This window comes from Notolepis coatsorum (assembly GCF_963971535.1).
Source record: "Notolepis coatsorum genome assembly, chromosome: 13".
Classification (NCBI taxonomy): Eukaryota; Metazoa; Chordata; class Actinopteri; order Aulopiformes; family Paralepididae; genus Notolepis; species Notolepis coatsorum.
This window is the reverse complement of record NC_140177.1, coordinates 20,979,501-21,006,761: the sequence shown is the minus strand read 5'-3', so window position 1 is coordinate 21,006,761 and position 27,261 is coordinate 20,979,501. Positions and strand designations below refer to the sequence as shown.

Here is a 27,261-nt window from a genome sequence, read left to right as displayed (position 1 = left end):
GAGGAGCAGGGACAGTGGGGGGAAGGGGCTTAAGAGGAAGAAGGGTAGGGGAGATAGCTCAAGTGGGTCAGATGGTGAGGGTAGAGGGGATGATAGTACAGAAGTGATTCATATAGGGGTTAGATTTGAGGGGGAGGGGGGAGTGAGGAAAATAGGGATGTTCGAGTTGCCCAAACTCGTAGATGAGCAATTAGGTGAGGTAAAGTTTGCAAGAGTTTTGGGAGATGGGAATCTGGCCATAGGGTGTGTAAGTGTAGAAAGGCTAGGAAGATGAGGAGCATTGGTGGAGTTAGTGTAAGTAAAGTAGTGAGAGTACGGGAGAAGAGGGAGGGGGGGTGTAACGGGGTGATAGCTGGGATACCGGTCGAGGTTAGCGTAGAGCAGCTGGTGGGAGATTTAAGGAGAAACGTGCGTAAAAGGAAAGTTGAGAGTGCAGAAAGGATGAAGAGAGGAGCAGATAGGATAGAGACGGAGACGGTAGTGATTCAGTTTGAAGGTGAGGTTGTTCCTAGTGAGGTGTTTGTAGGGTATATGGTGTATAGGGTTAGGGAGTTTGTTCAGAGTCCACTGAGGTGTTATAGGTGCCAGGAGTTTGGGCATATAGCCATTACGTGTAGGAAGGAACAGAGGTGTGCAAGGTATGGCGGGGAACATGACTATGGGAAGTATGGAGAGGGAGTGAAGCTGAAGTGTTGTAGTTGTGGTGGGGAGCATAGTGTAGCGTTTAGGGGTTGTGAGGTGATGAAAAGGGAGGTAGTGGTTCAGAGAGTGAGAAGGGAGGGTAAGTTGTCATATGCAGAGGCGGCTAGGAGGGTAGAACAGGGAAGTCAAGATAAAGTACAGGGGTTTAGAGAAGGGCAGTTGGCAGGAAGGGTAGGACAGGAGGATAGAGAGAGGGTGTGGGAGGAGAAGTTTAGTATTGTGGCCTTTGTGGCAGGAGTAGTTAACACTTTCAGCGCCACGCCTGGTTTTCCATTTTACCGCTTGAATGCCACCATCGGCGCCAATGTTAACGTTAATATCGCCTAATCTATGTTTTAAATTATGGCTATGTGTCTAATCTGCCCATCGCATTATCAAAGACTATTTTCCAGTCAGTGCTGTGAAGGCAGATTGTTTTTTTATCGCGTCGTTGCCGTTTCAGAGCAGTTAGAAAAGCCCCCGTTTTGATATAAAAAACAGCTCATTCTGGAGCATTCTATGAAAATCGTCTTTTAGTGGAATATTCCACAACGTTGATATTCGTCGGCCTTTTTATGAATCGTTTTCAAATAAACGCTAGATGATCAATATTATACGTGCACGCACGCACATTACGGCTGCGCACGGATAATCGCTCCGTTGATTTCCTCTCGGACTTTTACAGTGAAACCGAAAGAAGACATTTCACAAAACAGCTTATAACTTCATCAAACTTACTCTGATTATCCTACCACTGATAACATAGAGTCCTTACCTGACATCAGATGGTATCCAACTGGTATATTCCAATTCCTGATCACCATTCGAAAAAATCGATACGTGTATGGATCCAACGCGATACAGTAGAACTCCATGATCCGCGGGGATCTGAGGCTCCAGAATGAACTCTAGTAACCCCGGCTGGATCAGTGAACTGGAAAATGTGGAGTACCGGATTTTTTTCCCCATTCATTTTCATTGAGTCCATTCCAAAATCACTTATGTCATCTGGGAGACGACAGGGGGCGCTTTTTTCCACAGTGATCGCCGGCGCCCCTCGGCTATACTCGGGTAGGCTCGGGTGATGCAATAATTTTTCAGATCGCAAAAAAATAATAATAATAATAATTCCGAGAAATCTCGTGAGTGGCACGCAACCACCTAAAAAAAAATCTCGTGAGTGGCACTGAAAGTGTTAATGCTACGGCGATGGTTAAGGGCAGAACGGAGCGGATAAAGATGATTGTTAGGGTAGCGGTTCAACACTTGGGCATGGAAGGTTTGAAATGGGAGGATGAGGTTAAGGAATTAGAGGAGGGGATTGTGAATATTCAGGAAGTCCAGAGTCAACCCAGTGGAGGCAAGGAGTGTATCATAGAGGGGGGCTCAGTCAGGGAGGAGCAGTGTTAGCTGCACTTCATGATGGGGAGGGGGAAATGGACACTGTAGGGGATTAAGGATTCCAGAAGATGGGGGTAAATGCCCCAATCATGGTGGCCGTGCACCGTAAAACACCAATAATAATAATAATAAGAAGAAGAAGAAGAAGAAGAAGAAGAAGAAGAAGAAGAAGAAGAAGAAGAAGAAGAAGAAGAAGAAGAAGAAGAAGAAGAAGAAGAAGAAGAAGAAGAAGAAGAAGAAGAAGAAGAAGAAGAAGAAGAAGAAGAAGAAGAAGAAGAAGAAGAAGAAGAAGAAGAAGAAGAAGAAGAAGAAGAAGAAGAAGAAGAAGAAGAAGAAGTGTATGCATCTGGGTAGGCATCACAACAGTGTTCACTGTGCCTTTAAGACGGCACGGTGGTCTTACGACAGGGCTGTGAAATACCGTCAATCGTCAGTTGGGTTGGTGTGCTGTTGTGCACTGGTTGAGCATGAAATAAAACGTCTAACCTTACGTCGTAGTCCGGTGCGTTTTTTGGAAACATTATAGTACATTTATTACATGGCGTTTTAACATTCGCCAAAATGCTTGATTGTGATTGGTCAATAGCTCTCCGTTACCCCTAGCAGCGGTCAATTATTTCTCGATAACTGACCGCTGCTATGGGCAACAAGCAATAATGGCCGCTGTTATGGGCAACAGAGCGCTATTGACCAATCACAATCAAGCATTTTGATCGCAGTCACGAAAGCTATAACCTCGTTCCCAGCTTTATCTCGCACAGCTGCACTACATCAGGTTCAATCACTTCCACACCTGCCGATGACAGAGGAGCCACAGAACAACTGCGTCTGCATTTGATCTCATCTTGTCGATGGTGTAAAATGAATTAGGCATATTGTTAGTAAGTTAGCCATGTAATAAGCGGGATAATGTATAGCTATACTCGGTCATTGTCGGCTGCGCCTCGGTGTTCCAGAACTCTGTGTCGGTCAATTATTTTGCGACAATGACCTCGTAGCTATACATTATCCCTTACATAACAGATACACCTAGCTAACATGGGGCTGGCTGCTTTGAGCACACGTGCACACAGGGCTAACGTTAGCTAGCAAGCAGCTAACTAGAACGCTAACTAGAACCTAACCACTACAGTTCCAATAGACTAACATTACACCTAGCTGTGATTTAAATGTGTCCTTAGTAACTTATACTCAAGGGTTGTACTAGGGTTGGATGCAGTTCCCCGTTGGTCGGTCTGTCTGTTTTCCATCTTCTGCTGTGTTTAACGTTATCTGTTTGCGAGTGCTCCCTTGACTGATGGCCAGTATCACAGGAACTTTTATTAAACATTCTATATGTTTGTGGGTTGGCCAGTACTGCAGGAACTTTTATTAAACATTCTATATGTTCGTGGGTTGGCCAGTACTGCGGGAACTTTTATTAAACATTATATGTCCGCGGGTCTTGTGCAGTGCTCTCGTGGCACTGTCAACTAAAGCGAGTCTTCATGAATCACTCGCCAAACATAAAAAATACTCGCATTTGGCGAGTCCAATGGCCTAATTTCCTCCCCTGTCGATTTCACACTGAAATGAAAAAATATTTCATCAACTAAAATATTTCATCAACTAAAATATACAGTACGTCACACCCCGTGCCTCGCCCTGCCGTCTGCAAGTGGCTAATCTTGAGTTGCCGACCCCCCAGTAAGCTAACCATGGATAAATCCAAAAAAAGGAAAGTCTGAGGTAAATAGAGGGTTTAATTCAGCGTGGACAGATTAATTTGCGAACAATGAAAAATTTACTTTTTATTTGATAGATTTTCCACAAATAAGGGAAGGACTCAAATAGAGCTGCATAGTTCAGGGTTTTATTTCAAAGTAGGTCTACATATGCCAGTGTTTTTTCTCCTTTTCTGTGTTTTATTTCAAAGTAGGTCTACACATGGTAGTCTTTTTTCAAAGTGGACTACTTTTTATTTTATAAATGTTCCACAAATAAGGGAAGGACTCAAATATACCTGAATAGTTCAGGGTTTTATTTCAAAGTCGGTCTACAGGCACCAGTGTTTTGTCTCCTCTTCTGTGTTTTATTTAAAAATAGGTCTACACAGCCAGTATTTTTTCTCCTCTTCATAAGAGTTTGAGGTTTCCCTTTGTTATAACAGGTAAAAACAGCAATAAAAATTCAAAATTCTTCTTTTTGTTGCTTTATAATTCCATTAATGCAACAAACTGTGTGCTATAGCCTAAGTCAGTGGTTCTCAACCTTTTTACACCAAGTACCACCTGAGAACGTAGCTGGCTCTCCAAGTACCACCATATGACCGACGTTAAAATACAGTCTATTCAGCTATGCACAGTTCACACAGGAGGCAAATGTATTCCTAATAGCATTATTTATTGTTAACTTTTGTCAGACACAGCCACAATGTACAAAGGGGTAGCACTAGAACTAGCAAACTCTTCCACACAACTCATAAAATGCAAGGGGCATTGAGAACATAATAACTAACATTCTCACATAGCAAGTGAGAAAATTAAGAACAACTGTATTTCAGCAAATGTACTTAATTCTCTCTCGCTCTCACACAGCAAGCAATTGTCCTTCATTCTCTCTCTCTATCACACTCACACACACACACACACACACAGACACACACACACACACACACACACGCACGCACACACACGCTTGTGTCTCTCTGTCTCTCTCTCTCGCTCAGACCTGGAGATAGACTCCTCCTGCATTCCTGTGTGTTAGTTGGTTGGATCCACTACACTCCGGTTACTTACTACTGAACGGACGTGTTTTTGCGGACCTCCCAAACTTTCAAACTTTAGACTGTTTTCTTTCTTTTTACCATCTTTTAACCAGTGATCTTAACTGATCACTGTGACTTTTGCTCTTATCGTTTATACTGTTGGATTTATTGGTTTTATGTGACTTTTTACTGGACGTGACCTAAAGCTATCGGCGCTTGTTGTTGCCATAGCTACAGCTACACGCTACAGTACTCACAGTGCTGAGCTCCCCCGAGGAAATGGCTCCAACATCAGATGTCGCAGAGATGCGAACGGAACTGAAGAACATCGAGATACTAGTAATGGATCTTCTCAAGCGTCAAACGGAGCTAATGTCCAAGCTGGCTAGCATGGAAAAAGCGGACGCAGGCCGCACCGGTAGTCCCTCCTGGGCGACAGTGGTGAGGGGCCGACGGAAGCTCTCCCTTCCTCTATATGATCCCTTTGAATCACCTCAACTATCAAACCGATTCAATCCTCTTTGTAGTGATTCCAGCCTCCTTGGCTCTCCTTCGCTTCCGTCTCCTGCTGCTAGTACTGTAGCTTTGCTCAAAGACTATCCGATGATAGCTACTAGCCAGGCTCCAAGCGAAGCTGCCAGGACGGCCCTCTCCAGCTCACAACTCAACCATGGAAGTATATCTACAACCCGGAGCAGAAAGCGCTCTGCCCTGTTTGCTCTCGCATCGCCAAGCTCCCCAGACTCACGCGATGGGTCCGACTCCCCAAAGTTTAAACGCCCTCGTCTGCGGTGCTCTGCAGCCCATACCAGGATGATCATTCAAACGGCGAGTGTCATCGATGGAAATGCCGCTGTGAACGAGCCCCTCCACACGGCGCTGCTGCCCGACCAACCGTCTAACTCCGCCAGCAATGCAGACGCTACTCCTGCGGCTTTTCACCATAGAAACCTGGCCATCTACGACGGGGAATGCATCCAGGAACAGCCAGAGATCCTACTCATCGGAGATTCCATCACCAGGTTTTTGCAAATACCACACGGCATTACGTATTGTTTTTCCGGTTTAAAAGTTACTGACTTACTAGAGTGTACTCCCGAAATCATCGAGAGATATCCGTCCGCCCACACCGTTATTATTCATATCGGAGCAAATTACGTAATGGCTAGACAATCCGTTAAACTCCAATCTGACTTTGAATCACTAATACTCACTATTGAAAGCCTGGGTAAAATATGCATTGTGTCTGGCCCCATTCCATCCATAGGTCGTGGATCTGAGCGATTTAGCCGTCTGTTCTGGTTGCACAAATGGCTACAGACCCACTGTACTACTATAGGACTTTGCTATATAAATAACTTTGATCTGCTCTGGTCCAGGAAAGACCATTACAGACCCGATGGCATCCATCCAAACATATCAGGGGTAAATGTGCTAATACATAACGTCATACAAAGTATAGCATCACTGGCCTGACAACCAACCATATCTAGCTCTGTAGACTATATACAGAAGCAGCCTAAACTACAAAAAAACACGTTGAGTGTCATCCCGATTCTGATCACCAAAAGACTAATCAATTACTCATTATCACGTCCCATATGTAAATCTAACCTTATCAATATCAGTGTTCAACCACAGACTATCTCACACCCCACTACAGAACCCGTACAGCTAAAACTAGCACTGTTCAACGTTAGAGCGCTGAAACAAAAATCATTTCTGATAAATGAACTCATAGTAAAACATGGTGTACATTGTATGTTTTTAGTAGAGACATGGTTAGACAATATCACTGGTGTAGCAACACTGATTGAGACCTGCCCTTCCAATTTTAAATTCTATCAATCAAACAGACAGAGTGGGAGGGGAGGAGGAATAGCAGCAATCATCTCCACTCAATTTGTGTGCAATGATATTGACCTGGGAACATTTTTATCATTTGAATACCTTGCTATTGTATTAAAAACAGAAATGCCAGTAATATGTGTGACATTGTATCGACCACCAAGGTACTCGCCACTCTTCATACAGGAATTTTCAGAACTCATATCGATCTGCATTACCAGGTATGATAGAATCATTCTTAATGGAGATCTAAATATTCATATCAACAAAAAGGATGACCCCAGGGGTTGTGAGTTTCTGAACCTACTGGACAGTTTTGGACTGATGCAACATGTTCACGAGGCCACCCACCAACATGGCAACACTCTGGACCTACTAATAACAACAGGGCTAAACATTGAGAATATATCAGTAAAACAAATTCCAATTTCTGACCATTATTGTGTGTTCTATGGTACAAGCCTAATATTACATAAGACCAGAAGCGAATTCCTAGTTCACAGAAGGCTTCTGGACGCTAGAGCTGAAGCAAAATTCTCTAGTATGATGAAATCATACGACCAATGCAGTGAATCCTCCTTAAATCAGCAAGTGCAAAACTTCCACAGCACCTTGTCAACTGTGTTAGATACTGTTGCCCCTCTAAAGGTTAAAAAGGTAAAAACTGATAGAATCTCTCCATGGCTAAATAAAACCAATGTTAAAGATAACAAGAGAAAATGTAGGATAGCCGAGCGAAAATGGAGGAAACTCAAACTCACAGCTCACTTTAATTTATACAAAGACGCCATGGGCGCATACAATAAGGCAATACAACTTGCGAGAAAGGAATATTTTTCCAAAATGATCTCAGAAAATATGGGTAACTCCAGGGTACTTTTTTCCACCATTGACCGGCTGATTAACATACCACCCCCCCATATACCGCAGCAATCAGCCACAAAATGTGAAGAGTTCGCAGTTTTCTTTAATGAAAAAATATCATTGATTAGAGCAAGCATTACCGCTGATATGGATCTGGCTATGAGTGAAACCCCACCTGAGATAACTATGGGGGAATTCACATGTATTACATTACCTGACCTCTGTAAGATTGTCTCTGAGTGTAATTCCGCCACCTCCTGCCTCGATCCTATACCAACAGCATTTCTCAAGCGGGTGTTTGATAGTGTCTCAAATCATGTCCTTGAAATCATAAATATGTCTCTTCAAACAGGCACTTTTCCAGATGCATTTAAAACAGCTGTAGTAAAACCACTACTAAAGAAAACAAACTTAGATGTAAACGAACTAAAAAGCTATAGGCCAATATCGAACCTTCCATTTATCAGCAAGATATTAGAAAAGATAGTCTCAGTACAAATAAACTCCTTTCTCAAAGATAATAACATCATGGAGGAACTACAATCAGGTTTCAGAACAAATCACAGCACTGAAACTGCCCTTACCAAAATAGTTAGCGACCTCAGGCTAAACTCCGATGCTGGCAAAGTCTCAATTCTTGTCCTATTGGACCTTAGTGCAGCGTTCGATACGATTGACCATAATATCTTGATCAGTCGTCTAGAAACACTGGTTGGCTTTTCCGATCATGTACTAAATTGGCTCATAACATACATTAAGGGGAGAAGGTTCTATGTTAAGCTTGGAGACAATGTATCCGAGGAACATGACAGCAATTTTGGAGTCGCACAAGGAAGCTGCCTTGGTCCATTACTCTTCTCACTATATATGCTGCCCCTCGGGGACATCATTCGAGACCACAATGTATGCTTCCATAGTTATGCTGATGATACACAACTATATATCTCCGCAGAACCAAATAACACTACAGCCATACAGTCCATTACAAATTGTCTGTTAGCAATAAACAAGTGGATGAACAATAACTTCCTAAAATTAAACGAAAGCAAGACCGAAATCCTATTGATCGGCCCAAAAGCGAAAAGGGAAGTGCTTTGTAAAAACCTGGGGAGTCTGTCATCCTATGTAAAGACTGAGGTTACAAGCCTAGGTGTCATCTTGGACTCAGACCTGACCTTTAAGTCTCATATAAATAAGGCCATGAAAACGTCATTCTTCCACCTAAGAAACATAGCGAAAGTAAGACCTTTCGTAAATAAAAAGGATGCAGAGAAACTTATTCATGCTTTTGTATCAAGTCGGCTTGACTATTGTAATGCACTGTTCACTGGTCTTCCCAAAGCAACCATTGGGAAGCTTCAGCTTATCCAAAACTCTGCAGCTCGATTACTAACTCATACAAGGAGAAGAGAACATATCACTCCAGTCCTGGCCACTCTGCACTGGCTTCCAATAACTCATAGAATTGATTTTAAGGTCCTTTTCCTAACATATAAAGCTCTTAATGAGCAAGGCCCAAAATACATAGCAAATTCCCTAGTTAGTTATCTGCCCTCAAGAACGCTACGGTCATCCACTACAGGTTTACTAGACACGCCCAGAAACCAAAAAAGGATAGGAAGTATGGCATTTGCCAACTATGCCCCAAAACTATGGAACACACTACCAACACACATCAGAAACGCCAGCTCTATACACATTTTTAAAGGAAAATTAAAAACGTACCTATACAGTCTAGCTTACAAATAGTTATGGCTTGGAAAAACCTGATGGATCCATGAGGCTAGGATAAGCCTTGTGGACCCAACTTTTTAGATGAAGGAACGGGTACATAGGAGACACGCCTCCAGTTTTTCAAAAGTTTTTGACACGCCTCAGCTTCTGAGCTGAAGGCGTGTTTTTGCGGACCTCCCAAACTTTCAAACTTTTTAGATGAAGGAATGGGTACAATAGGAGACACGCCTCCAGTTTTTCAAACGTTTTTGACACGCCTCAGCTTCTGAGCTGAAGGCGTGTTTTTGCGGACCTCCCAAACTTTCAAACTTTTTAGATGAAGGAATGGGTACAATAGGAGACACGCCTCCAGTTTTTCAAACGTTTTTGACACGCCTCAGCTTCTGAGCTGAAGGCGTGTTTTTGCGGACCTCCTAAACTTTCAAACTTTAGACTGTTTTCTTTATACGTTTTTCTTTTTCTTTCTTTCTACCACAAGACGCGGCCACTGATGGGTCCATGGGACTTGGATAAGTCCTGTGGACCCAACTCTGGCCACTGACCACATGAGCGAACGGGTACATACGCACACAATACACGGCCACTGATGGATCCATGGGACTTGGTAAAGCACTATGGACCCAACTATGACCACTGATAAAAACGTAACTACACTAGCATTATAAGACCTAAACATTGCTACCTACCATACAAGTGCATTGGTTTAGTGCACTTCCGGTTGCCACTGAGCGGAAATGTTTGTGCGGACCTGTTCTCCCAAACTGGTAAGCAAATGACTGTTTTTACGTTATTTTCATTTTTATGTTACTATTATTATTATTATTATTATTATTTTTTTTTTTTTTTTTTTTTTTAAACATTGATCTTAACTGATCACTATGACTTTATTGCTTTTATCGTTATATATGCCTATAATTGTGTACAGCACTTTGAGCTACATGACATGTATGAAAGGTGCTTTATAAATACTTACTTACTTACTTACTTACTTACTTACACAGCATGTTGTTGTCCATTGACAACTCACATAAGCAGGGCCGGACTGGGGAAATAATTCAGGCTGGGAAATATAGTGTGAAATATAGCCCCAGTCAGGCCACTTTCTAAGTGGGGGTCCCCCACCAGGAATTATTTTGTTACAAAGACTTAATTTCCTGCATTCTGGTGCAGGATTTTTTTTAAATGTAGCCTTTAAATGCCAGTGTTTGTGATGGCATCACAAATTATTGTTAAAAAAACACACAAAAAGTAAAATATTTTCAATATATCAAATGCAAAGTTGTTAACAGAATTCGGCTATAGGGCGACAATAATGTGGTCAAGAGGCATGGTTTCTATCTTGAGCCTTAACTGGTGTGGTTTATTTATTCACATGAAGAGCAGCAGTAACATACAGGTCTCCTCTCTCTGAGAGGCTTGGGGGGAGAGAAAGAAGTGGGAGGAGACATATCTATTTATACTCGCCACCTGGTAGTACTCCTGAGTGTCTCCGCCTAGAGCACCCTCTAGTGGAAACAGCTGTATATGCAGATAGACAGTTACTAGTGTAAACAGTTATATATATGCAGTTATATATAGAATGTTGAATGTTGATTCTATTATATGTTATTTGCACATCGTTGCGGGCAAGACCACCCGCATTTCATTGTATACTTGTATGCCGTGACAAATAAATCTCTTGACTTGACTTGACTTAGACAGTTACTAACAATCCTACACAGAACCTCTGCCTTCAACAAAAGTACATTTTTCTGGGGGGGATTATTACAGGCTAGGGATGTGTCAATGATTAGCAACAACACAGATTTTGATGGATTTTTTGTTTTTTGTAATGTCAGATTTAACAACAACTCTTTTTCAGAATATTTCAGAGTATTTAATTTTTTATCTGACATTACAAAAAAATCTAAAAATAAAAATGGTTACGATCAGGGCTGAAGTTGAATAAAAGATTTATGACTGTTTAGACTGCAATACTCTCTGTCACAGTGATCTCCTGGTTGTTCCTCACGTAGGTTATCTAACTATCGCGGCCGCGCAACTAGAAACACTGGCTTGGCCTGCTTCTAAGTTCAGTGGCCTGACTTCCTCAGAATTATCTTCCTCTGCGTTCTCTATCAGTTTATTGGTGTCCACCATGTCGGAACGGGAGCGATCCTTCTCAAGGAAGAGCGGGTTTTCAAAGCTGTTCACGATCATGGGAGAGGGACGACCAGACCTCTTGTAGAGGAAGCGGGCAGTGACTGCTAGCACTGAGAGAACAGCCATGACCAGAACCACTGTCACAGCTGTGTGGACACGGTGCTGGGGCTTCATGGTCCTGGATGCTGCACAATCACAAGAACAATAATGTCAGGAAACGCTGGTCGCTCATAGGAATTACATTGCAATATTATCAAGGGAAACAGCACCTTGACACTTTGAATTTGTATCAATTCGTTTTAGGAATTAGGAATCTTAACAAGTCATTTAGGGAAGCTGATTGAGAAAGGTAGTTGCCTTTACCCCACAATATAACATGTGCCTGAAGAAAATTACAAATTTCAAAGTAGTCCTTAAAAATAGGAATGGCTATTTCCCTCTAGATAGAGGCATTGAATGTTGGTGATACACTTTTGGGTAATGTTATTGGGCAAAGTTGGATAAGCAGACGTCTCAATACGTTGTACTAAATGCATGGCAACATCTCAACATCTCAACATCTCAACCTCTCAACATCTCAACCTCTCAACATATCAAACTCTCAACCTCTAAACTTCTCAATCTCTCAACATCTCAACATATCAAACTCTCAACCTCTAAACGTCTCAATCTCTCAACATCTCAAACTCTCAACCTCTCAACATCTCAACCTCTCACTCACCATCTAAACAGCTCAACATCTCAACCTTTCAACATCTCAACATCTCAAACTCTCAACCTCTCAACTTCTCAACATCTCAACATCTTAACTTCTCAACATCTCAACATCTCAACGTCTTAACATCTCAACATCTCAACCTCTCATTGCCCAGATGAATTCCAGTGTATATTCTTCCTTCTGTCTCACTCACTTCCTGTTGGAAAGCACATTGTACCCATCATGTTGCCCAAACACTTGCTCAGTGTATCACCACCTTGTAGCCTACAGTATGTGCAAATATAGAGGAAACCGTGGCAAAAAGAAGAAATCATTTGAATTGAGTTACTATATAATCCAAAATCCTAGGACGTAAATCTACAGCATCATGATTAGGAGGATTGGGGGAATTACAGGAGAGATTGCTCTGCACAATCACGCTGCACGCTTGTGTGTCTTTGTACTGTATATTATCAACTGATCAAATATGCTAAACTGTTCCCAATTCAATGGAATTGCCTATTAGTCTGTAGCATATATCAATGAGGTTATTTGTGAGAACATATTGTTTTAGCTTATCAATACCTACAAATGCACTGATAAAACATATGGTACAACTGTAATTGATTTGGCAACAAAGAACAGGGTTTTCTAAATACAAGCCACTCACGTGCAATAAACTCATTGCATGTTTCCAAACACACTTCATTTTGATAATCTAAACTCTAGATATTAATACTTTACAATCAAATTGGTTTCATGAATGAGGCCCATTGATCTTGGCATGTATATCATTATTTTGCACTCGTATTGGCTATGACTAGAAAAATATATGGAACTTACCAGATGTTGGTGAGACGGGCTTCGGTATCACTGCTGGAAAAGACCATCAGATAAATCATCAGCCATAAGGAATATAACCATGTGATCATATTGATAACTTCTGTATCAATTCTTTCTGCAAAAATGTATTCCATTACAGCATCTCTAGACTATAGGTACGGCCACCTTGTGGAAGTGGTCTGCTGGTCTCACCTTTGGCTGTTCTACAGATGTATGGCCTCGTACTCCATATATATGTCGAAGACCATTTCCCATCTGAGGTCTGGATGCGACCATAGCTGCTGGCTTGAGCATACTCGTCCCTCCAGTTACTGTAGTCCATGGCCGACGTGTCCCGCCACAACCAATTCCCTAGGGGCAAACAGAACAATGTTTACTATCATTTATTTATTCACTCATTCAAATTAAACATGTATGTATAACAAGGGTAGTCGCATAACATTAACGTACATTTTTCAAGTAAGCCCCGAGCAACGAGACAGACAATATATATAGTCAACAAAATGTTTCACATAAAAACATAGCTTGAAGTGAACATGGAAGTGAGAGATAAAGAGAGAAGCAGAAGCTCTATATTAACTAAACCATGAGCTCTCCATGGGTGCTACCACTTGGTCGTATCAATTCCTGTGAGACAACACAGCTTCAGATCTTTTTATTAATGTACATTCAAAGACCATTACAGAATAAATGCATATTGTTATACAATTACAATTGACAATTTAGTCATTTACCTGACACTTTTATCCAAAGTGACTTACAGATTGTGAACAACAAGTCACCAGGAGGGGTACACATTGTTTGTCAATGCTTGAGTTGAGTGCATAGTAGTAGTAGTATAGACATATTAGCAAGATATGTAGTAGTATACGAATAGTAGCATAGTATTAGGGTACATAATAGTAAATAGTTTTTAGTGTCATTCTTATGCATTCTATTTTATAGTGTACATGGTTGTTCTGTATGTAAAGAGCATTAAATATTTGGTCCATCAATCCCGTTTTTTGTGAAGACATGCAGTATCCCAGTATACTGTAAGTTTACCTTTGCGGGTTTTGAACAAGCCTATCGAGAAAGAGCTGTATTGATCTTTATAGTTTTGTATTTCCTCTTCAATGAACTTTTGCTCAAGTGGATCTTCAATGCTGACCAGAGATGCATCTACACAAAAACACACACACACACACACACACACACACACACACACACACACACACACACACACACACACACACACACACACACACACACACACACACACACACACACACACACACACACACACACACACACACACACACACACACACACACACACACACACACACACACACACACACACACACACACACACAGTTAATTACTACTAATTGCAAATGAATACATTGCATATGCATTTTGCCATTAAACATATAGTTTAAATTAGGAAAAATAATACAATGAACTACAGTATGTTCAGAGTAACAACATTTTGTCAGATGGAATTTGATTGGATTTACATACCATGTCTTAGACAACTAGAAGCTGCATCTGGCCAAGAAAGATACTCTGTGAGGAAGAGGTAACAATGACCTCTAAATGGCATCCAGGCAACATTATCTCGAGAACGATCTGTAACCACCTCTTCAGGGCAAACTCCTGGGTATTGGGTTGACATAGATGGTGGGACATCTGTGGGTTGAAGAGATTAAGATACAAGGTTTGGGTTTCGCTGATTGGATGATTAGAGAGTTACTCCTGTTTACGATACATACAATCCAGTTTACTGACTATCTAACTAGTAATAACCTCCACAAATCCTTGTTGGAGGGGATCTCTCATTTAAATTATTCCATTTTTTCCTATTAAATGTGCTGGAAGTGGTATTCCTTTGTTAAAATAAGTGTTCCCACTTTATCCAATCAGGAGGGAGAACCCTAGATATTTTTACTTATTTCAAGAAATCTTACCAAGCCAAATCTTTTTACTGCACTGGTAGATTGTTTTACTTGTTTCAACGACACATTTGCTTAAAACTTGTTTTTATTTCTTATTTATTTCTTATTTTTGCAGTGTGGAGTTCTCTCTCCTGATTGGATAAAGTGGGAAGGGATACCATAAAATGTATTTTCTGTTTACTGCAGAGCGGAGGGACTGGGAGACCCATGTTACTGACCCGACACTCTATATCAGTGATGGCTGTCTGAGCGTACAGCTATTACTTTAACATGTAGACCAATTATTAAAAACAGAAAAACTAAAACAAAAACACTGTGCCCATTAAATGGGTAAAGACCATTGAGACATGTAGTGTGATTTGGGGCTCTACAAATTAATCTGACTTGATAGGTGCTGTAATCTTGGGTCAGTAGGATATAACCCAGATAATCATATTTAGCTCTGGTTCACAAGCCTTCCCTCTCATTAGGCCTACTACAATTCCACCAATCAGGCAGGGGTGTAAAGTACTTGAGTAATTGTACTTCGTTACAATACTTAAGTACTGTTTTTGGGTATTTGTACTTTACTCAAGTATTATTAGGTTTGTATACTTCTACATTTACTCAATTATATTTCAGAGAAAAAAACATAATTTGTACTCCTTAAATTTAAAATGCAGACCTACAAAGTACAAATCTCGCAGGTCCAACCATTTTAATTAGTATATTTGTTTCTCTGGCCAAACTAGCGTTAACATTATTAATCCTGCAGCCGCCCTTTATTTAAATGGTGTCTGATACATTGTTGCCTGTGGCTACGTTTGTACTGCATTTAAAATGTTCATATGTTCATGTCTATGTAGTTTGTCAAATTGTTATTTATGGTCATGTTTTGTATTGCTTGTCTGTCTGAGACCAAGGACCACAATGGAAATAAGTATTGACTTTTTTGTGTAGCATCCTTGACGTTTTTCTGGAATCTTGTATTTAAAAAAAAATCAAATCAAATCAAATCAAATCAAAAACAGCCAATCAATTCCCCATCAATGGAAAATGAACCCGCCCATACCCATGCTGATTGGTCCTTGTGCAAGACTAGAAAGCGGGGATCTTTGACACCTGCTATCGGAAGAATAGACAGTCAGAGTGACAAGCTACAGAAGATGGCCACAAACGATAGTACTAGTGATGAAGAGGCCGAAACGGAACATTTCATTGCCCCGGAATAAAAAAAAACTTTTTTACTTTACATTTTTAGTACTTAAGTACATTTAAAAATAGAAACTTTTTTACTTTTACTCAAGTGTGTTTTTAGCCAGATACTCTGACTTTTACTTGAGTACGATTTTGAGACGGTACCCATACTTTCACTTAAGTATAATTTTTGGGTACTTTTTACACCCGTGCAATTAGGTAATAATAATACTATATTCTGGCGTTCCTAATCACATGAACTCCATCGAATATAAACGCTGACATTTAAAATGACTGATCTATTCATTCATTTGAAATGATGCAACTGCCTATCATGTTACCTGTGGACTGCATACAGATACTGTTAATGGTCTTATTGCAGAAAGCAGTTTTCCACCCTCCGTCCACATCAATATACACACATGGCCGGTCACTACTTGGCTCATTCCTTCCCCATTTGGAAATACTCAGATGCCAGCCATCGATGAACCTGAAGTAACCTTCAGTCTGGAAAGAGATATAGGGTGTGACACATTACACTACTAGAGATATAGGGTGTGATACATTTACACTACTAGAGATATAGGGTGTGATACATTTACACTACTAGAGATATAGGGTGTGAAACATTAACACTACTAGAGATATAGGGTGTGAAACATTAACACTACTAGAGATATAGGGTGTGACACATTACACTACTAGAGATATAGGGTGTGATACATTTACACTACTAGAGATATAGGGTGTGATACATTTACACTACTAGAGATATAGGGTGTGAAACATTAACACTACTAGAGATATAGGGTGTGAAACATTACACTACTAGAGATATAGGGTGTGATACATTTACACTACTAGAGATATAGGGTGTGAAACATTACACTACTAGAGATATAGGGTGTGATACATTTACACTACTATAGATATAGGGTGTGAAACATTAACACTACTAGAGATAATGGTGTGAAACATTCACACTACTAGAGATATAGGGTGTGAGGCATTCACACTACTAGATATATAGGATGTGGAACATTAACACTACTAGAGATAATGGTGTGAGACATTCACACTACTAGAGATATAGGGTGTGAGGCATTCACACTACTAGATATATAGGATGTGGAACATTAACACTACTAGAGATAATGGTGTGAGACATTAACACTACTAGAGATATAGAGCGTGAAACATTATACTACTAGATATATAGGGTGTGAGCCATTTACACTACTAGATATATAGGATGTGGAACATTAACACTACTAGAGATAATGGTGTGAGACATTCACACTACTAGAGATATAGGGTGTGAAACAATAACACTACTAGAGATATAGGGTGTGAAACATTAACACTACTAGATATATAGGGTGCGAAACATTAACACTACTAGAGATATATGGTGTGAAACATTACCACTACTAGAGATATAGGGTGTGATACATTTACACTATATAGGGTGTGAAACATTAACACTACTAGAGATAATGGTGTGAGACATTCACACTACTAGAGATATAGGGTGTGAAACAATAACACTACTAGAGATATAGGGTGTGAAACATTAACACTACTAGATATATAGGGTGTGAAACATTAACACTACTAGAGATATAGGGTGTGAAACATTACCACTACTAGAGATATAGGGTGTGAAACATTAACACTACTAGAGATATAGGGTGTGAGGCATTCACACTACTAGAGATATAGAGCGTGAAACATTATACTACTAGATATATAGGGTGTGAGCCATTTACACTACTAGATATATAGGATGTGGAACATTAACACTACTAGATATATAGGGTGTGAGGCATTCACACTACTAGAGATATAGAGTGTGAAACATTATACTACTAGATATATAGGGTGTGAGACATTGACACTACTAGAGATATAGGGTGTGAATTAGGCTTGTCTCCCTGCCCTTTCTCCCCTAATCACCTCCATCGTAAACTCCTCTCTGACCACTGGCCTATTTCCCCCCGCCCTCAAAATTGCTTCTGTCACCCCCTTACTAAAAAAACCCGGTCTCAACCCTGAAACCCTTGATCATTTCCGCCCCATTTCCAACCTCCCCTTCCTCTAAAAAATAATTGAGCGAGCCATTGCCTCCCAATTAAAATCCTACCTCGACAACAATAACCTTTATGATACATTTCAATCCGGATTCCGCACCAAACACAGCACCGAAACTGCTCTTCTAAAGGTCACCAACGACATACTCCTCTCTGCCGACTCTGGTTCCCTCTCCATCCTCATTCTCCTAGACCTCAGCGCTGCTTTTGACACCATCAGTCACCCCATCCTCATCACTCGTCTCCAGTCCTCCGTTGGCATCTCCGGAATCCCCCTCACCTTGCTCCAATCATACCTCTCACACAGGCACCAATTCATCTCTATCAACAACTGCAAATCCCCCACTGCCCCCATCACTCATGGTGTCGCCCAAGGCTCAGTACTTGGTCCCCTGCTCTTCATCCTCTACATCCTTCCATTTGGTCTGATTCTCCGCCAACATGGCCTCCGTTTTCACTGTTATGCAGACGACACTCAGCTCTACCTCTCCACCAAGACTATCACTCCAGCCACTCTCTCAACCCTCACCACCTGCCTCACAGACATCAAAACATGGATGCAAAATAACTTTCTCAAATTAAACTGCAATAATTCAGAAATCATCATTATCGGTCCAAAATCCCTCACCAGCCACACCCAGGATTTCACCCTAAATATTGATGGTTCCATTGTCACCCCCTCCACTCACGTCCGTAACCTTGGCATCATCCTGGACTCCACCCTTTCTTTCCTCCCCCATGTGAACCACATAACCAAATCGGCCTTCTATCACCTCCGGAACATTGCTCGTCTCCGCCCCTCCCTATCACTCTCCGCTGCTGAAACACTGGTTCATGCATTCATATCATCAAGACTAGATTACTGCAACAGCATCCTCTACGGCTCACCAAACACTATCCTCAATAAACTCCAATATGTCAAACTCTGCTGCCCGCATGCTCACCTCCACCTGTCGCTCTGATCACATCACCCCTGTCCTCCACGACCTCCACTGGCTTCCAATCAAATACAGGATACATTTTAAAATACTACTCATCACATTTAAAGCCCTCAGCAACCTTGCCCATCCCTACCTGTCTGACCTCCTCCACCGTCACACGCCCAGATGCCGTCTGCAGATGCCAACCTCCTAACACCTCCAACGACCAAGCTCCGGACCTGGGGCGACAGGGCCTTTGCTGCTGCTGCCCCCTCCCTCTGGAATGCCCTCCCCAGCCATATCCGTGATGCAAACACTCTGACATCTTTTAAATCAGCCCTCAAAACTCACCTTTTCAATCTTGCTTTTGACCTCTAATTCTGTCGGTTTTATTTGATTTTGTCATGTATTATTTTGTTTTGTTTTGTTCTGTTTTTTGTTTTGCCATAGTTTGTCTCTCCTGCCCATGTAAAGCGTCTTTGAGCACCTGGAAAAGCGCTATATAAGATAGATGCATTATTATTATTATTATTACTAGAGATATAGGGTGTGAGACATTAACACTACTAGAGATATAGGGTGTGAGACATTAACACTACTAGATATATAGGGTGTGAACTGTGAAACATGAACTTATATAGGGTGTGAAACATCAACTTAATTGAAGCTTGTTTTTCAGTTTGTTTTTCCCTTTTTTCCCTAAATACCTTGAATGTAATCCCCTGATGTTTGTACAGTGACTTCATATTTAAATAGGTCAATTAACTTTAAATTAAATTAATTCAAGAAGATTTTCTTTCAAATTTGAATATTGTAAAACTTGGTATGAAACCAACCGACAAGTTCATGAGAAGAGATGTTCTATTTCTGTGTTCTGTCAGCAAGCAAACAAACAAACAGTGATTTCTGTTTTAAATCTTTGAATATTTTCAGTTGAAATTGAATCAACTGCACTCTATATACACACATCTTTGTTGACAAGATGTATGGTGAACGCATTGAAGTTGTTCATAAACAAACCCCCAATACCTTCTTATCTCTTTATCTGACATCTCTGAAGTTGACTTGTACTGAATTGACTTATTTATCCTGATAGTATACTTGTGTAGCTTACTAGCTTGTCTTTTCCCAGTATGTTTTTGATTTGTTTTATACTGTGTCTCTGGTGTATGCAAAATGTTAGCCATCGGTAATTTGGAAATTCCTATTGATACATTTACAAATACATCCTAAATACATTATTTAGGAGCTTCTGCGATTTACATGAATTACATAATCTAAATACTTGTGCACGTTTCTTTGATCTCCCTTGAACATATCCAAGAGAAGTGTAGCTGTGTGTACAGTTGTGATGAGCTACTGGTGCAGTACCTCGTTCTTGTTGAGGCCGATCCATAACGGCGTCTGGAGATTGAGCGCCTGAAGCTCAGCATAGGCCTGTGACCAGTCGCTCCTCAGACTTGCCAGTTGGGCGCCGTTTTCCTCACATTGTTTCCTGCCGTCTTTCCAGGTCAGATTCTGAGTGAGAACCTTGAAGGAGTCATTACCCAGCTTAACGTAGGTCTCAGGGTTTGGTTCTGGAGAGATTTGGAATTTTGTGTCTGTTGAGGGAAGAGAGAAATATCAGATGGGAGGTGTTTCAGTTCTTCATTTGAATCTATGGTAAATGGACTGTGTTTATATAGCCCTTTTGCAAGTCCAACAACCACTCAAAGTGCTTTAAATGTTTTCAAAATGCTTCAGAAAGTGCTTGTGCCTCACCACGCCAATCAGCTAGTCTGGAGCAGTTAGGGTACATTTCCTCAGACCTCTTTAGGCAGAGCCTGAGGTGGCCAGCAATATAAACCCATCCCCCACTCAACTCCAACCCACACAACAAGATTCAAGATTCAAGATTCAATCGTTTTATTTCAACAGACCAAAACAAAAGTTCAAAACCATGTGGCATTACACATACCTTTAATAGAATGTATTTACATTAGAAATGCTTAAATTCCAGAGAAAAGCCATTGACAAGACAAGACAAGCATTGTTTACAGGCTGACCGTGACATTGAACATGTGGATGCTCTAAAACAAGCTAATATAAAACTTAGAACTCAATACTGATAACTGATAATACATTTTTTGTTATGGCCAATTACCTATTTCTACTGATATCAATATGATTTGGTCAATGTTGATACTGAAAGTGATAAGATATGAAAACACTGTAAATGGAAAATAATCTCTTTATTTCTGTTTATTGCAAACCCGTTCATCTGTGTGGCAAATAAAAAAAAAACGGCCTCCATTTATTCACATCTGTCCTCATCGTATCAATGCCAATAAACTAAATAATTATAATTGGCTGACACCAATATGTTGGCCAATATATCTGCACAGTTTTTCTCATTGGACTGATGCCTGGCTATGATTGATACCATTATGCCGTTAACGTTCTCATCAGTAAGTTTAGAAATATACTGGTACCCATTGCTGTGTTGTTGCTTTGGTCTTAGTAGGTACAACTTCAGCTAGTTCCCCAATGCAAGAAATACTCACCAACTTTCCGCTGACAGACATATTCAATGGTGTCGTTGCATGACTTCGTCACCCATTTCCCTATCCCCATGGAAGGACTGATGCTCATTGCAACACACTTTTCTTCCTGGTCAGAGATAGAAGGGGAGTGATTACGGCAGTAATCTTGTTAAAGGGAAAGAGCTAATCAACTTTTAAAGGTTCAAGGAGTTTTTGATTTAGGAATCAGTGATAATTTCCCAATAGCCTGAATCAGGAATACTAAGCTAAAGAAAACAAAATCACACAATATTATAAAAAGAAATCTAAAACATTTCAATGATCAAGCTTTCCTATTTGATCTACTCAATAGTGACATCTCATATTCTGAAATTCCGGGTATAGAATTGGCCTTAGACTTCTTCAGTAAAACTCTCCTATCAATCATTGATAAACACGCACCATTTAAGAAACTCAGAGTGAAGGATAGATCAACTCCTTAATTGGGTTACACCTGAGCTATCATTGCTATTCAAAGAAAGGAATAGAGCCTGGACACGTGTATGCTTTTACCAACGCGTTCGTGTTTCCGGGTTCCCGTTTTGCGCTGTGATTGGCCAGGTCATGTGACATGTGCGCCAATCGTGGGACGCCAAGTTCTGCGCCTATTTCCGGGTCGAACAGCCTGCAAACGACCTAACGCCTAGTTTATCACTGGTTAAGCTTAGGCGACTCTTTCAAAGTTGGTTAAGGTTAGAGTTTGGAATCAGGGCAGGCGTTCTATCACCCTGCTCTAAGACAAACTCTAACCTTAACCAACTTCGAAAGAGTGTAGAAACTTGCGGTCCTTGCAGCGTACATGTCACATGACCTGGCCAATCAGAGACGCGGAAACACGAACGCGTTGGTAAAAGCATTCAGGCAGCCTGGACTCTAGCCAGACGCTCTGGGGATCCATCCCATTGGCTATCTTTTAGACAGATTAGAAACAAATGTACATCATCTGTCAAAAATGCTAAATCAAGCTATTATTTAGAATTAATCACAAGTTCATACTCTGACCCAACAACATTTTGGAAAGCAGTAAATTCAAATAAAACCAAGACTACCATTTCCCTGCCTATAGAGGTCAAATATAATGACTGTTTGATAACAGAAGGTGAAGAGATTTGCTTAGCCTTCAATAGCCATTTTGCCCAAGCTGGACTGTTGTTTAATGAAGTAGACTGTGAGCATGATTGTGAAGAGCCTCCTCCTGGTGTCTGCTATGAAATGAAGGGCCTGCCACCACATTTTTCTTTGAGCCTATTACCGGATGCCGTTTTTAATATGTTGGTGTCTATTGATACAAAAAAGTCGACTGGGAAGGACAACTTGGACCCTTACTTTCTTAAATTAGCTGCTCATGTAATCACAGAGCAAATAACCTAAAATTAGATTAGGTCCATTATCCCTTACCTGCCCTCATCCCCCTTTTTTCCCTACTTCCCTAGCCCTATTTTTTGTTTGATCTATTATTATTATTATTATTATTATTATTATTATTATTATTATTATTATTATTATTATTATTATTATTATTATTATTATTATTATTATTATTATTATTATTATTATTATTATTATTATTATTATTATTATTATTATTATTAACCTAGGTGGATAAAGGTGGAGACAGAACTGACCTGAACAATTATCGTCCAATTTCCAAGTTGTCCTGCTTAGCAAAAATTCTGGAATAACCAACTCAAAACATTTCTCTCTAATAACTCTATTTTAAGCCCCCATCAATCTGGTTTCAGAGCCAACCATAGTACAATCTCAGCCACCACTTTAGTTATAAATGATATTGTTTCTGCATTGGACAAAATTAAACATTGTGCTGCCCTATTTATAGATTTATCCAAAGCATTTGATACGGTTGATCATTCTCTTCTGTTGAATAGACTGCATAGTGTTGGTTTTGATGAGATTGTTTGCGGTTGGTTCCGGAATTATTTATCAGGCAGAAACCAATGTGTGAAAGTGGGCCAAACCCAGTCAGAATGTTTGCCCATTACAAAAGGTGTTCCACAAGGATCGATCCTATAGGCCCCGTTTTATTTACTATTTATATTAATGATATTATTCTGTCCTTGAACGGCTAACAAGCAAAACAAAATTCATGGTGTTCTCCCGGGCCAGAAATATAGATCAAAATAATTTACTTATATCGACTAGAAATGGGTCTGATATAGAAAGGGTAACTGAATATAAATATCTTGGAATCTGGCTTGATGATACATTTTTGTTTAAATATCATATAAACAACCTTGCCAGTAAATTGAGGCAAAAAATTGGTTTCATAGGAATAGATCTAGTTTCCCAATGATGTGTAGAAAGAGGGTTATTGAAGCAGTCTTTCTATCTGTCTTGGATTATGGAGATGTGATTTATAGAAATGGGGGTTTGTGTGTATTGTTTTCATGCTGAGTGAATCAGTTCCCCCAGCCACATTTGTGTATTTCAAAATGTTGGGGGGAATTAAGTGATAGAAAATGTATCTAAAATTAATCGAATCGAATCGAATCGTGGTCAAATGAAGAGATTTCATGATGCATTGAATCGTTGCCTGAAGAATCGTAATCGAATCGAATAGTTGTGAGGTTGAATCGTTACACCCCTACTGGTGACAGATATGATACACACCACTGCATCTTATATGAGAAAATGGGTTGGTCTTCTCTGGCAGATAGGCGAAATCAACATTGGTATTTATTTATCCTTAAGGCCATTAACGGGAAATTACCTCCTTATCTCGCATCACTATTAGTTCAGAACACTAGACCCTATACGACTCGCTCTAATGATTGGCTTACACTGGAGGTCCCCGATGTACAGACCCAACTTGGAAAATCAGCCTTTCATTATAGTGCCCCTACTACATGGAACTCTCTTCAGCTCTCACTGAAGATGAAACTACCTATATATAACACAGGGGACGTTTAGAGGTTTACTTGCAGGCCTGCCTGCAACAGTCTGTAACTGTTTTTCTTAGCCTACTTATATTAGTTTAGGGCAGTGTACAGTCTTTCATGTGTTTCGCACATTGGTCTTTGTTGTCGTCATTTGGGACACAGTTTCCGGTGGGGCGTGTCGTGGCTGGAGGAGGACGCGGGTAGTTTGAGTGTACTTGGATTGTTTGTGTGTAGTAGTGAGGGTGTCGTTTCTGTGGGCTGCTTTGTTGCCTCTGGTCCTGGTGGCCTTGTCAGTGCGGGGGGATCGGTGGATTCTATGTTTTTGCTTTCAGATTCTATGGGGGGGTGGCGGGTCGTGTGCCCCATGGCCTGTAGCCGTGCCGAGGGGGACGGTGATTCTGGATGTTCGGGAGGATGGACATGGTGGTGGTTGGATGGGGGGGCGTGTGGCGTTGTGGTTGGTCTGGGATGGCTCTGGGACCTTTGGAGCACGTTGGGGTACTGTAGGGGTTATGGTGGGTTCTTCGTGCGGGGGATCCCTGGGGTGTCGGTGGGTTGGGGGAGTTTAGCGATGGGGGCTGGCCGGGGTCCTTCGGGGCGCATGCGGGGGGCTGGTGTTCGACTCTGGGGGAGGTCTGGGGGGGGGGGGGGGGGGTTGGTTGGAGCCTATGGCGCCTGTGGCTTCGACTGGACCTTTCCTGGACCTTCCCTGGAGTTGGGTATTGGTCTCTTGCGTGTGCTTTGGTGGATTTTTGGTTGGTCTTCATCGTTGGGCTCCCTCGGTTCGCTGACTGGTTTTGGGGTTCCTTGCATGGGGGGCTCGCTGTGGCTTCTGCTGTGTTCCAGGTTGTCCCCTGGGTCCCGGTGTCGTCTCGGACCGTCCCGACCCTGCATGTCTTCTCGTTTGGCCGCTGTTGTGTCTGTCTGCTCGAGTGTGTGGAGTCGTGTCTTCTTTCGCGTGGTTGCGGATCCTGGGGCGCGTGGCCTGTCATCCCTCTGTGGAGTTTGGGGGTGGGGGCGTGGTGTTCGCTGGTTTTCCTTGTGGTGGCGGGGGCACCGGGGCCGGGGTAGTTGGAGCAGCCCACAGGGTTGGCATTCCCATCGCCGTGCATGGCGGTGTGAGTGGCGCGCGGGCTGTGTTTTCCTTCAGTCATGGCATGCTTTATCGGGGGGTGTGTCTTGGATGGGGATGTGGTAGGGATTGATGTGTGAGGTGTTTGGGGGACTGACTGTTCCAGGGGGGTTCACATGCCTTCGAGCGACATTGTACTATTGTACTTATTTTATGCCTATTCTTAAATCTGCACGTCTACATTGCACTACTTTTTGTCTTTTATACCTATTCTTATGTCTGAAGTTTATGCAATTATTTATTTTGTTAATTTTCTTTTTATACTAGTTGCTGTGGTGCACTCTGGACTGAGAGTACTATGTAGATAGTTATTCATATTTATTATTGTTATTGTTACCTCAATTGTAATTTCGAGAATAAATAAAGGTTGATGATGATGATGATGATTACTATGACATGTCTGCCTTCTAAACTAACTTCAGTCTTCCATTGCAACAAAAGTTAAAAGTGTTAAAATGTGTAATATGTGATATATAACCATGCAAAAAGTGCCCTTTTCTGTTAATTGCATTTTATATTTTATAAATTGAAATTCTATCAATCTAATCATCCAGTAAAATTTAGAATGTATATATATATAACAGGACCAAGCTACATTGCCAATTATCTTGTCAAGTTTGTGTCCCCAAGAACATCTATTACTGGTTTATTTGAAGGTTCCCAACCACAGCCAAAAGAAACTCGGGGATGCAGCTCTTGCTGATTAAGCACCAAAGCTATGGAACACCCTGCCTACAGTATGGGAGTATAAGGGTAGATCACTAAGCTTAAAAACTTACCTCTTCACCTTAGCCTTTTAATACACTCTGCCACTTACTAATTACATCCACACTATGATTATTGTACTGTAAATGAGAGCAATTGTATTGCACTTCACCATTGCACTATTTTATTCAGTCTATTCTATGCTAATCTTATGTAAATGAGAGCAATTTTATTATTCTTATTCTGTCTATTTCATACTCATTTTATTTATGCACTTTATGCATTGCTTTTATTTAGTCAGAAACCTGATAATAGTATTTTATAGATTGTAATGATATGAATCTATTCACATTTTCCGAGAGGTTTTGATGTACATTCTCTGCTCATTTTATGCAAGTCTATAATTTTGTAAATGCTATGCTCATTTTATGCCTGTGTCTATTTAATGTGTACTATACATTACTGCTGTGAAGCACTTTGGGCTGCACTTCTGGTATGAAAGGTGCTATACTATAATAGTACTTCTATTCTATTCACATATTGCTTACTACATGTATCTATTCTATTCACATAATATGCTTACTACATGTATCTATTGCTATGTCTGCCCAACACAAACACACAAACTGTCTAGCGCCTGTCCCCGTCTCTCTGTGAGTGGATGTCTCGTGGTGATGACCAAGGTGGTGAATGCCCCCGTGGTGATGGCCAAGATGATGTGATCCTCTCTACGTCGCCCGACACTTCAAATGGATCTGAACGGAATACATACTCATGTGCAAACGGAATATGACTGATATTTTGAGCTCCGAGCCTTGACATTTAGCGTTTATCCTATTTGCACTTATTTATTATTATGTTATTCCTATTTGTGAAAAAAATCATGCA

At 40.9% G+C, this 27,261-nt stretch overlaps 1 protein-coding gene across 1 annotated transcript in view; it reads right to left on the bottom strand.

Moving 5' to 3' along the window:
* Positions 1-2,863: 2,863 nt before the first annotated feature.
* The window catches only part of LOC311239285 (macrophage mannose receptor 1-like), a gene marked incomplete at both ends in the record, with an annotated part of 55,972 nt that continues 31,574 nt past the window's right edge, over positions 2,864-27,261 (bottom strand). The window contains 6 exons of the mRNA XM_084327592.1: positions 2,864-2,875; positions 11,360-11,601; positions 13,149-13,307; positions 16,410-16,575; positions 20,450-20,655; positions 25,241-25,532. Coding sequence (XP_084183718.1) covers positions 2,864-2,875; positions 11,360-11,601; positions 13,149-13,307; positions 16,410-16,575; positions 20,450-20,655; positions 25,241-25,532 — 1,077 coding nt within the window. The remainder of the gene's footprint in view (positions 2,876-11,359; positions 11,602-13,148; positions 13,308-16,409; positions 16,576-20,449; positions 20,656-25,240; positions 25,533-27,261) is intronic.